The sequence below is a fragment of the Struthio camelus genome, chromosome 1 (genome assembly GCF_040807025.1).
Source record: "Struthio camelus isolate bStrCam1 chromosome 1, bStrCam1.hap1, whole genome shotgun sequence".
NCBI classification, from domain to species: Eukaryota; Metazoa; Chordata; class Aves; order Struthioniformes; family Struthionidae; genus Struthio; species Struthio camelus.
In genome coordinates this window covers 138,749,571-138,761,705 of record NC_090942.1, presented here as the reverse complement: position 1 = coordinate 138,761,705, position 12,135 = coordinate 138,749,571, and the positions used below count along the sequence as shown (strand labels likewise).

General features: G+C 43.0%; 1 protein-coding gene across 1 annotated transcript; it reads right to left on the bottom strand.

Moving 5' to 3' along the window:
* Positions 1 to 1,930: 1,930 nt before the first annotated feature.
* On the bottom strand, positions 1,931 to 10,636 carry RBBP7 (RB binding protein 7, chromatin remodeling factor). Its single transcript, XM_068919040.1, has 12 exons — positions 10,392 to 10,636; positions 9,833 to 9,977; positions 7,760 to 7,902; positions 7,131 to 7,304; positions 6,699 to 6,814; positions 5,950 to 6,110; positions 5,352 to 5,478; positions 5,181 to 5,258; positions 4,552 to 4,628; positions 4,045 to 4,102; positions 3,520 to 3,630; positions 1,931 to 2,410 (listed from the first exon to the last, which is right to left on the bottom strand). The coding sequence occupies exons 1-12, from the start codon at positions 10,405 to 10,407 to the stop codon at positions 2,342 to 2,344; spliced, it is 1,275 nt and encodes a 424-aa protein (XP_068775141.1). The 5' UTR covers positions 10,408 to 10,636; the 3' UTR covers positions 1,931 to 2,341.
* Positions 10,637 to 12,135: the final 1,499 nt, after the last annotated feature.

Here is a 12,135-nt window from a genome sequence, read left to right as displayed (position 1 = left end):
TAACACAAAGCTGAGATCACTAGTTATAGGAATGAACTACACTGTACACCTTTTAAGGGCCAGTATGTCTGGGTGGAGTCAGTGCTAAAGAGCAACAGCAGTGGGAGGAGTAATATAGTAGCCCACAGTGGCATCTGGGCCAAGAAGAGCCACCACCATGCTCTCTGGAAAGTATTTTTATTTTTACAGTAGCACACAGGCACGATACTGACCTCTTAGTTTTCTACTTTTTAATCCTGTCCTTAACCGTGAGCAGGTCACAAAGCTGTGCACGTTGAGATGAACATCAAAAGGAAGTAGGGCATGACCAAAAGCTGTCCCTGAATTATGTTTAATGATTATCATTTGCAGTCATTTGCAAATTAAATTCACATCCAAAAAAAAAAACACAGCGCCCCTTACAGCATCACTTGTGGGGCAAGAAACAGTTAGTTAGAAAATTGCTGGCCAAAGGTATCAAGACTTGGTCTTTGACTGTGTTAGCTGAATGACTATTATTTGAACAGTAAAAAAGGAAGATAGCAACACGTTCACTATACAACTTCCATTCCCTCACAGCACTAGCACAGGAATAATCAATCAATCAGCTGTAGACAGTGACCAGAAGATACACCCAGGAGAACGCATGTTAGAAAGGAGCTAGTTCTTCTTTTAGTGACAGTGAAGAAGTTTCCTGAGGAAAAAAATGCTGACCCACAGATGCCTATAGTCAAGTTCCAGCTACCACCTGCAGTACTGGTATCTAATTGTCTCATGCAAACGAGATTAGCTCAGTTTTTCAAATTCAACTTTTATTCCTTCCCCCTCCCCTCCAAAGCATCAACACTTACAAGAATGGGATGTAATACAAGACTCATGGAACGTCCAAGAGACATATTTTCCACACATAACACAAAGAGGAGTTAAATCAAAATAGTTGTCCATTCGAATCTCACCCTTAAAAACGTTTATCCCAAATAGCAGCTTTCCATTAGAGAACAGTAGTTTTGAGGTAGGTAACTTGAGTCCTGTAGCCTACTAACTTGTTCAAATCCAAGACAATGGTAAGCTATGCATCAAAGGAAGTAACATTCTCACAGTCAAAAATCGCATTTCCAGTATCAGCCACCCAAACCTTCAGATTTCTTTCAGAATAAGCAGAAAGATCAATACAGCTAACAATCTGTTTAATCTTGAAACCTTTCTTAACTAAAAGCTTTGACTTAAAATTGAACTTAAACTCATCAACAGTTAGACATTGACTTTTAATTTGTCAGACTGGGAATCAGCTGGACTGAAAATTCCAAGTGACCTGCAGCTTGCCTCCAGAACCATCATAAACATGGAGATCTATTAATTCTAGATGGTCCAAGTCCTCCAGCCAGCTTTCAGGCAGCAGAGGTTTAGAAACTAGCAGTACGTTTGTCTTGCATTTGTTTAGATACCAACGTGTTTTAGTTAACTGCCTCACCCCCACCCCATCGTTTTAATCAAAGAAAGCTACAAGACATCTTTAAAAACAGGTGATCTTAATTCTTTGAGACAGCATTGCTATCTTAGCAGATAAAGTAAGAAAAGGTTAGAGAAGAGTGTTTCCATCACCACTCCCCAACAAGCAGTTACTTGAGTCTGCTCAAGACTTAACCCTTGGACTTCAAGGGAGACTGACTGGTCATCCTTAGGTATTCCATAAGCAGCTTTCCATATCAGACAGCTACTTTCTGCTTGTCAAGAATACAACATCTCTCTGTTTTTTCTACATTTTTCATATTGGCAAGACGATTCTCATCTCTCCAGACCCTTATTAATATAGTAAGATACGAGCCAAAAATTACTTACCTTTATTATCTGCAGAAATTAAATAACAGTCCTTTCTGCTATGGTATTTTATATTCAAGCAAAAAGGCATTTACCTTATGTCAACAGATAAAATAGTTAAACACACCAAATATTTTATTTAATAAATTTTATTTATGCAAAGCCAATCAGAAAGTATTGTGTAAAAGTGAAAAGCTCTTTTTACATAGTGATAAAAACTTTTTATTTGCAATTTCATTGTGGGAAGAGTGAGGATTTAACTGTCTTATTTACAGGAACCTACTAAGTCTGTTTAAAAATATAGACATAGGTATTCAGTCATTCTCATCTTCCCTAAAAGCTAAATGCTGTACAGTATACAATAGCTCAGAGTGCCCAAGTAACCAAGGAGATCCCATTACAACTTGACTATATAAGCTTTTTGTGCCTGATAAAAATCAAGCATTGGGTAAAAGCATTACATTCAAACAAGAATATTCTTAATGTATATAGTAGTCAAATTATATTACTATGCCACACCCAGTATTTCCTTCAGGAAGAAAAGTTATGTTCCTTGACCTTCCAGTTCCGCTGCTGCTATATCTGGTTCTTCATCATTATAAATGTTTTCCGCCTAAAGACACAAATTATTTCATTACAAGTGGTAGACAGATCTGGTTTTTAAACAGCCTTCTACCCTTACTGCAGTAAAACCATGGTAATCCCAAGAATTACAGAATGGTTGAGGTTGGAAGGGACCTCTGGAGATCATCTAGTCCAACCCTCCCCCCCCCCCCCCCCACCCAGCTCAAGCAGGGTCACCTAGAGCACATTGCCCACGACTGTGTTTAGATGGTTTTTGAGCATCTCCAGGGAAGGAGACTCCACAACCTCTTGGGCAACCTATTCCAGTGCTCTGTCCCCCTCAAAGTAAAGTTCTTCTTCACGTTCAGACGGAGCTGCCTGCGTTTCAGTTTGTGCCTGTTGCCTCCCATCCTATCACTGGGCACCACTCAGAAGGCAGAGATCATCCTCCTCTTAAGGAGGCCCTCTCCCTGCCTTTTCTTAAAGGGCAGCCAATTTCATGAATGTACATACAATGCCTAGATATCAGCAGCTGTCTTCCTGCATTATCTTAGTTCAGTAGGATGAACCTCATCCTTCTACTTCTTTACCATGGACATTCTGTTCTGTGATTTATTTCAACCCCAGCTTGAACACATATGACAAGTTAAAGAACGGGTATTTTAAAGTGGAAAGACTGACCTGTGGCACACATTTAAGTCTGTTACAGTTTTATCTGAAGATGAGACTTCAGTTATTCTCAAGTGATTTTATTCTGTCTTTATAGGGATTTGATCAATCAAGTTGCAATGTAAAGTAACATGAACTACATGCAGAGCTAGAACGCATCTGGGTTCACAGTCAACGTTCAGATGTGAAACCAAGTCCTGGCTAGCATTAGATGCAAGTTTGCAACTGCCATATTTATTCTTAACATTAATTAGTACCTAGGTCCTAAGACTTGGAGACAAAAATTAGTTACCAGTTGCATTTAACTACATTGTTTTAGCCTTTATTTTCATTTGAAAGTCCTACTTTCCATTCAAATAGCGCAAAAAAAACCACAGAGGAAAGACTCATTTCAGTCACTGGAGACACAAGCTGTCCTAAGGAAAAGCCATCTTGGTTTGATTTATGTAATCAGCTTCAGAGCAACTCAAGAGTTGTTTTGACACTCACCATTTGCCATATTTGCATTATGTTGTCCTCTGATACAGAACAGATTACCCAAGGCTCATTAGGATTCCAACTGAAGTCTGAAATTTTGGCAGTGTGTCCTCCATGAATAAACTGTTAAAACAAACAAACGAAAAAAAAAAACCTTCAGTGAGCCATGTAATCTCTAAAGAAAATCTGTTTGAATCCAAGATTCAGAAGTTAAATTCATTATGCTAATAACTACACACAGAAGAAGAGTTTGCTACTAGAGATTCACAATACAGACACAAAGGTGTGTGTGAAATAGCATATTCCATTCGCTACTTACAGATATACATAAAATTACTGAGACAGCATTTAAGCAGATAGTTCATATTTTTATAGCAACAACTGACTGACATCCTCGAAACTGTGCCACTTCACACAAGGTCAGACTGTGAAAGACAGCCATGAATATCCATTTTCTCATCTAACTGGAAATACTGTTGAAAGGCATCACACTGCCATATAGCTATCAGCGGATTGCAAATTTAAGCAAAAGCATACCAAGAGTTCAGGAGGCCCATCTTCTGCATCCTCTGCAGATTGCTCTTCTCCAATTTTACTGTAAGAAAGTAGTTTGTGCCTTTTATTAACAACACAAATTGCATTCCATAATCGGTGTAACTTACCCGTTCCTAGTATTTGTTTCCAGTATTTGCTTTTGCTATTTTTTTCTCTCACTGTCAAAGAATTATAAGCTTCAGGGAGAGAATATCAATTGCTTGGTGTTATCACTACAAAAATAGAACCTGACTTATGAAGAACCTTGAGGGAGGAACCCCTTATTACTAGAGATAATACAAAAAAATTGTATCAGCTAAAATATTTTCATAGAAAAGTAAAGTTAGAAATACTGTGTTGTTTCTACTGTAAACCTGGAAACCCCGGTCTGAGTTAACTAACCAAGCAAAACTAGAGAACAGCACAAATGAAGTCTACCAACTAAAGCAGGCCTGCTGCCTTGTATTACCTTCTGTTCATCAACATTAAATGAAAGGAATTGCTCTTCACCTTAGATCCCATACATTAAGCCGACGATCAGTACCACTTGAAGCAAGAATTGTTTCGTTATGAGGGGACCAGTGAACCTATTAAAAGACGACAACTTGACTGGAGCAATTATTCACTTCTAATGCATATCCTGATCATTAATTTTCAACAACCAAACTCAACGAATTAGCTTCTTCCAGCACAAAGGACGTCCTAGAGCTCAAAAAGAGCGCTTAAGATTTCTCAAAGCGAACAGCTAACATCGTTTCCCTGTCAGAGATTTACCATTCCGAAACTTAAGTGCGTAAAAATCACGGTTACTTGCACACTGCTAAACACGAGAAGTTAGCAGTATTATATGTGAATCCCAATCCTCTCTACTAGAGGACATTCTAGAGAAACCTTCTAGTCACACTGAGTAGCTCCCAGTATTTCTTTAGCAGTAAGTTGTGACTACCTGCTTCAAAGTAAAGTGTGGATGGGTAGAAACTACATAGTACTGTCTGTAAATACTGAACTTTGGTTTAATAAATAATGTTTAATAGTGTATTTATTCACTGAGGTCAGTCACCATACAAAAATCCGCATGTTTTTGTCCAAGTCACTACCCTTCTAGTTTTTGTTAAAGGTTGTGAGAAAAGTTTACCCACCTGAAAAATTTCATCCTTATGAGACTCAAAAGAATGAAGTTTCAATTTTAAGTTTCGAAGATCCCACAGAGCCACGGTCTGAGAGAAGGAACAAAAAGTTGTTTATACTATCATGGCTGCAGAACTACTCTGTAAAATACACATAAGTGTAAAGGATACACAAGTAAAAACCTTGTCAGCAGAACCAGTTGCTAGAATAAACTCGCTGTAAGGATTGAAGGATAGACAGTTGACCTCAGCTGTGTGGGCATCTACACAGTGACTTGGCTTGGATGTAGTATTAGATCTTGTGTCCCAACTGTCGGGATAAAGGTTTGAGGGAGGAGGAGGAGGGCAGGGTTGGGGAGGAGAGAGACAGAACAAAAAACAGTCAGGAGAAAACAAATGAGTGTTCACAGGAGGGTTCCCCCCACCACCCTAACCTAAGCCACTTTAAGTCTATCATTACTTACACTAGTCTGAAGCTACAGTTTTTAATCTAAAACCTTTAGGAATTTTGTGTCTGTTGTATGTGGAAAGTACATAAGTAGTCCATATCAGGAAGCTTAAATACATACTAATTCCATTTTATTTTCCCCCCACAATGTGCACAGATTAAACAATATGCAGATTTCCGAGATTCTGCAGTATTACGACTGCTGATAACGCTCAAGAGACGCATTAAACCATTCCAAAATTAAGATTTTCATAACAATCCTGAAGTGCTCTGGATTGGTCCACTGACAGCACACAGCAGGCACTACTCAAAAATTGGTTAACTCCAACTTACATCATCAGCTTCTGATCATCAGCCACAGATCCAAACAGAGATTCATGGAGGAGATGCCATGCTACATCTTCTACAACTGCAGAGTGTCCAGTAAAGATTGCTTTCGCATCAATAATTTTGCCTTCTTTTGGTCCTGCACTTATATCCCATAAACAGACAGTCTGCAAATGAGAAGCATATGGTATTGTTATGGTAGTTTTAACTGTGTTATCTTACTACAACAAACCACACACACCACGTTTCACGTACACATAGAGAGATGACGTTCCTGAAACAGTATCTGAATAATAAAAATCTACTATGCCCTAGGTGGAAACTCAACTCAGCCACATTACCAGTTTTCTGCACGTTCAAGGCCCAAACGTTATTTCCAACAAGGTCACAAAACAATTTACAAAAAGCATCCCTATTTCAGTAGCTTGCATTTCACTTTTAAAGCCACAAAGAAATCTGTTAGCTATTAGTTTAATCTGATACTAACCTTTGAGTCTTACTAATTTTATGGCCTCAGACCTAAGCCATAAAACTATCTTGCTCTTACTTCACTCAGAACATGATACAGAACTATCTGTTGATTACAAAAACAAAAAACAACCACAACCAACTGACAGCCTTAAGAAATATTACAACGCTGAACCACATGAGAGTTTCAGCAGGCAACAATATAAAGCTACAGCAATCCAGTTTTTCCCTGATTATCTATTACAGCATAAAATAGTGTATTTTAGGGGGAAGATGTTTGTTTCTACATGATCATCTGATGCACTGAGAAGATGTCCACTCAAATTGGAGTTCCATGATAAGCCATATCCTTCTTTTTGGTGCCCTCTTAATCTAAGGTCAGGATTGCACTCTCCACCCGCATCTGAAAGAGAAGAAATTCCTTTCATGTGGCTTAATCCTTCCTGGGGCTCAATCCGTATGAGCATCATTGCTGCATACGAATTTTGTTTTCAGTTGCAAAAAATCATATTTTATGCATCAACCTCATAGAAAAGTGCTGCTTTTGTAGAGACCGAGTTATGAAATTAAACATAACTGGGTAGCTAAAGTCATTGAAAATCTGGACCTTCCTACTCTGATTCCAGAGCCCATGATCTCTCCTCCCAATTACTGTCAAACACAAGTTCATTCCTCAATGCTGAGAGACTTTTTGCACAATTTCAAGGAATCTGACAAACCTGGTTTAGAAGGATGTTTAGTGTAGTCAAATACCAACACATCAGCAGATGGTGTTTTTGTAGCAATGATGGAGGGATTCTGAGGCATGTAACGAGCACGATTCACTTCGCCTTCATGGTTAATCTTAATCTCAGTTTCAATTTTGCCAGTCACAGATCCAAAGCCACCAAACTCTGTATTGGTCATAAAAAGGTCAGTTTAAATGAGTTAAACAGCACTTCAAACTTCCCCCCAACTCAAGAAGCAGCGGTAAGCATCTTAACAGAGCAATAAGATAAAGCCTATGAAAGACTAGTACCACGTGGCACCACAGCATTAACACTTTAAATACTTTGAATCCTCTGATACAAACTCTTTTTGAGCATTAATCTATTCAAGCTAGATGTATGTCAGTTTTCATCGTAACTGACAGAGCTAGTACAGATACCGACACTGTATGCCATAATCTTACCCAAGTTCTTTCAAAACAAGTAATTTCTCTATTTACATTGCTATGAATGATGCAGAATTAGCGTAAAGTCGTAAGTATGTCAGCTTTACTACACAAGATCAAGTTAGAATACCATTGGACAGGACATTTGTTAATACTACTGCTAGAACACCATCTAAAAACGCATGCAGAGCCCACCTCCTTTTTCACTGTCATACTGAGAAGCATCAAATTGATCATCATTGGGAATCTGGACTCTTGCAACAACCAGGTGGTTCTGTTCATCAGAGGTGTGTGTTCCCAAAACCAGCCAGTGTAGAGCATAATCCTTTCCTTCTGGCCTGTTTAGAGTAATAAAAACAGAATAAAATTAAAGAGCTCATTTCCAAAAGTTTATTGGTTAGTATCAGTAACCCTGAAGATCCAGACTTCTGCAGGAAGATTTAAAAAAGTAAAACAAAACAAACCCACAGAAAACAAAAATATTCAAGTACGAGATCCCTTGCTTTACCACAACAGACTTGTGAATTAATAAGTGAACTAAATTACCTGACATAAGCAAGCCAAGGATACATCCAGCAAGCCAAGAGTGACAATATAAGTCAACAAACACTGCCGCTATTGCTCGAATAGGATAATTAAAGTTTGCCTAGTAATTACTCCTATTTTTAATTCTCCTTGCAATCTCATAGTATCAATTTGGAAGACAAGCAATACTATGTTCTATAAAAAACAAAACCCGAGAAAAGCAGCAATCTATTTCAGTTACTTTCCTTTCAATATGCTTTTACCAGTTGGTATTTTGTTACAGTTTTCAGAAGTTGATTTTTAAACAGTGCACAAACCCTAGCTAACTATAATTAAATTCCTTTTGATGGTTAAATGCAATAGTTAGTAATAAGTGAAAGGTCAGAGAGACGGTGTCATATATCTGAGAAAGGAAAATTGGAACACGCAAATAAAAACAAGCAACTTCTGCGTTCCTGAAAGCAATAAATTAATTCTGCTATCTGAACCCAAGCAAAGAGGAAATAGGAATCACGTGGGCAATCAAAAAACATCATCAGTATTATTACACCTATTCCAGGGCATCACCATACAATTGGGGCGAGGGGGGGAAATAAAATAAAAAACACACAATGCACACACACTTACTTGTATTAGGAATAGGTGTCCCATCATGTCAGGTGCCATACAAAGAGACAGTCCTTGCCTTATATGGCTTACATATTCTGACACTGGGTAATTGGAAATATCAGGTTTTTAACTGAATATTAAGTCAATCTGCAAAATATGAGGCAAGCAGAAGTGTTCCTCATAAGGGCTCCATACCCTCAGAAAAATTCCCCATTTCATTTTCTCCATGCCATGAATAGTTAGCTCACATCTCTCCACATCTTCCCCAAACGTCCTGGCATTCAAAATTAAGTGATCACCTAACCACCACATATAACGCCACTTATGCAAGTGGAATTTTAAAGAGGAAAAAGATCATCCTCTTTTTACTGCATGAACTTTAAGGGTAAGATTTTAAAGCCAAGCTGTATCTGTGATACAGCAGCATGAGGGACCCACACCTGTCCATTAACTTTGTGGAGTCCTGAGTGATTACTCTGAGAATTTAAGTTTTCTAGTAGCTGGGACATCAAGAGAATCCATCTCTCTCTTAAAAATTCTTTAAGAAATTAACCAGCTACCCAACAAACTTTTAGGGGGAGGGAGAAGAATGGGAAAGTTAAGTTATCTGAGGTCAACGATGCCAGGGACAGAAGCAGGATATTAAGGGCCACAGTCTCTACCGAGCAACATCCCCTTAAATTTGGCCAGACCCAAAAAAAAAAAAAAAAAGTGTATCTTCTACAGAACAGTAATTGGTAATGCACATGAGGAAAAATATTATTCATGTAAAAGTTTAGTAAGTTTGTTCTTTCTCTGAATAGAAGCTACTGCAGAACAGCTAGGTCTCTTACATATCAATAAAATAAAGTAAGGAAGACTTCTTCCCTGCCGTCTCAAGGCAGATCTTGCTGTGTCAGGCTAGAGCTCTCTACAGTATCAATATGTACCTTTTTTTCCCCTTCAAAGCTTCTGTCTATCCAAAGGGTTTTGAGAGCTGTAAGTAAAATGAACTGTTACAAGCTTACTGCGAGACGAGCCTAATCCACATTATTCTAGTCTCTTGCGGTTTCACCTTCCAATTACCTAGCAGACACCGCGAAGAGCGACCGAAAGAGCGGCAGGACAAGCAAGTTCTCTCTCTCCTTCCCTCACCTGGTCACGTCAGGCAACCACTGGACGGTGAGGCTGGGCCACTCCAGGGCGTGCGTCATCACCAGGTCGTACAAGAAGGGCGTGTTCTTCTTCCAGATCTTGTACTCCTCGCTGATGACGCGCTCCTCCACCGTGTCCTCCAGCGCTGGGCGAGGGGCGGCGGGGGGGGAGAGGGGGAAAAGCCAACGGCTCAGCGCGCGCCGCGCCAGGCGGGGGCGGCGCCGCCACGCGCCGGGGGCTGCGCGGGTGGGGGTGGGGGGAGGTGCCACCGAGGTGGGGTGGGAGAGGGGCGGTGCCCGCCACGCGCCGCGGGGCTGGGCGGGGTGAAGGTGCGGAGAGGGGCCCCGAAACCCTCTTGAGGGGCAACCGGAGGCAGAGCGACAGTTACCCCCCCCCCCGCCAACACCGCCCAGCCAGAAGGCCCCCGCGAGAGAGGCCGCGGGTGCCTCCGCTCGCGCCCTCCCAGCTCACGCACGGCCGCCCCACGCAGCCCGGGCAGCAGCAGGAGGAGGAGGAGGAGGAGGAGGAGGCGGGGTGGTGGGGGGGGGTGCTCTCCTACCTTCCTTGCTCGCCATTTTGGGCGTGTGTGTGCGCGCGCAGGCGAGGTGAGGGGCAGGAGGTACCGGCTAGCGGCGGGGAAGGGGGGGAGGGGGCACAGCTCGCGCCGCAGCTGAGGACGCGGCGGCGCTGCCGCTGCCACGGCCGCGGCCGCTCCCGCGCGTCAGGCGCCCCGCCGATGCCCAACCCGCGCCTGGCGGCGGCGGCGGCGGCACCGCGCATGCGCTGCCGCCCCGCCCTCTCCGCGGCGCCCGGAACGCCGCCACCCACCGCGGCGGCCAATGGGGAGGGCGAAAGGGCTGCGCGCGCGCGCTCGCTCGCTCGCTCAACGGCTGGCGCGAGACGGGGCTGCGAGTCCGGCCGGGGCGCTCCGAGGAGGCGCCCCCTCGCTCGCCCTCCCGCCTGCGCGCGCTGAGCACACGCGTGGGGCGGGGCGGGGGTGGGCGCCCGGCGCCTAACGGTCGGAAGCGCGCGCCGGCGCTCTGCGACCCCTTGAATCCACTGCGAGGGCGGGCGGGGCGGGAGAGGGCAGGGGGCTCTTGGCGGACGGACGGCTCCCAGGGGCCCTGGGGCTTTTCGCGGCCGGCTGACACGCGCCTCCTTGTCCAGGAAAGCGCTTGGACTCGGCCCAGAGCCCGGCTCCGCGCTGGCAGCGGGCAGTCGCTACGCCCAGGCGTGCCCGTGTCACGGGCGGGTCCCCCGGCGTTACTGAGTGGGTCGCGGAGGGCGAGGAGGAGCCAGGGTTTCACGCAAGTGCGCGGCTTTTTATTCAGAAGAAGGTTAAGATTGGCGTGGACGTGTATATGCCGCGAGGTGGGGCCTTAAGTAAAATAAACCGCCGACGGTACTGCTGTGCGAGTTGGCAAACGGCTTTTGTTGCTTTTTAACCGCATTTAAAGGCGTTACAGAGCAACCTGCCAGTTCGGTTCAAAAGTTGCCTCAGAACATCTAAAACAAGCTGAGTTCATCCTGCGGAGACATATGAAAGGAGCATGCTTTAAACGCAGGGATTTGGTGTTCATGATCTGTTCACCAAGAGTTTGGAATTGCTAAAAAAATACAATTTAGAAAAAGGACATCTTGGCTGCCGAAAAGCCCCTATACCGAGCTGTTCAGAGTCATGCATAATGCAGAGTAAGCACGGTAGACCTCCCGTTTAATAATAGGTTTCGCCACTCGGACAATACCCCGAGGGGACGCCTGGCGCACAGTTTTGAGAGCCACGCGGTACCCCTGCAGTAATTGCAGGCACAATTACTGCAAAGAGCACAAGCACCTTCCCTTTTGATAACAGAAGAACGAGCGTGGGTATTGCCAGAAATCAAAATGGGAAGCACTCCCCTCAGTAGCGCTGTAGAGGATCAAAGTACCCAAGTATTATTCACAAACGTGATTTACACTGATCTTCCGAGGAGAGGGGTAAACTAAAAATTCGAAATTCTGGAAGTATTAAAATCCGTACAGCACTCAAGAGTAGATGAGGAATGAAAAGACTATTATGGCTCTCTTCTTTATACTACCTTATTTGTTACTGCAACGCTAAGGCAGAGTTACCAAGTGCGTAATCGCTGATTGCACATGGGAAGTAGGAATTGGGAAACAGAAGTGATAATGGTACTTAACTCATTTGTCAGTTTTCATGAATGCAACTCTGCACAGATCCGGAAAGGAGGAACAGTGCAGTGAACGAGAAGAAAAATGAAAACAAATGGACTCTTTCTAAAGAAATACCCAAAATACAAGAT

Excerpts from the sequence above, each read along its gene's own strand:
- RBBP7 (XM_068919040.1), bottom strand. Across the intron at positions 7,903-9,832 it reads TGGTTGCCTGACGTGACCAG|GCCAGAAGGAAAGGATTATG; the intron begins GTGAGGGAAGGA and ends TACTCTAAACAG. Across the intron at positions 5,479-5,949 it reads GATGATCAGAAGCTGATGAT|TTGGGACACAAGATCTAATA; the intron begins GTAAGTTGGAGT and ends TTATCCCGACAG.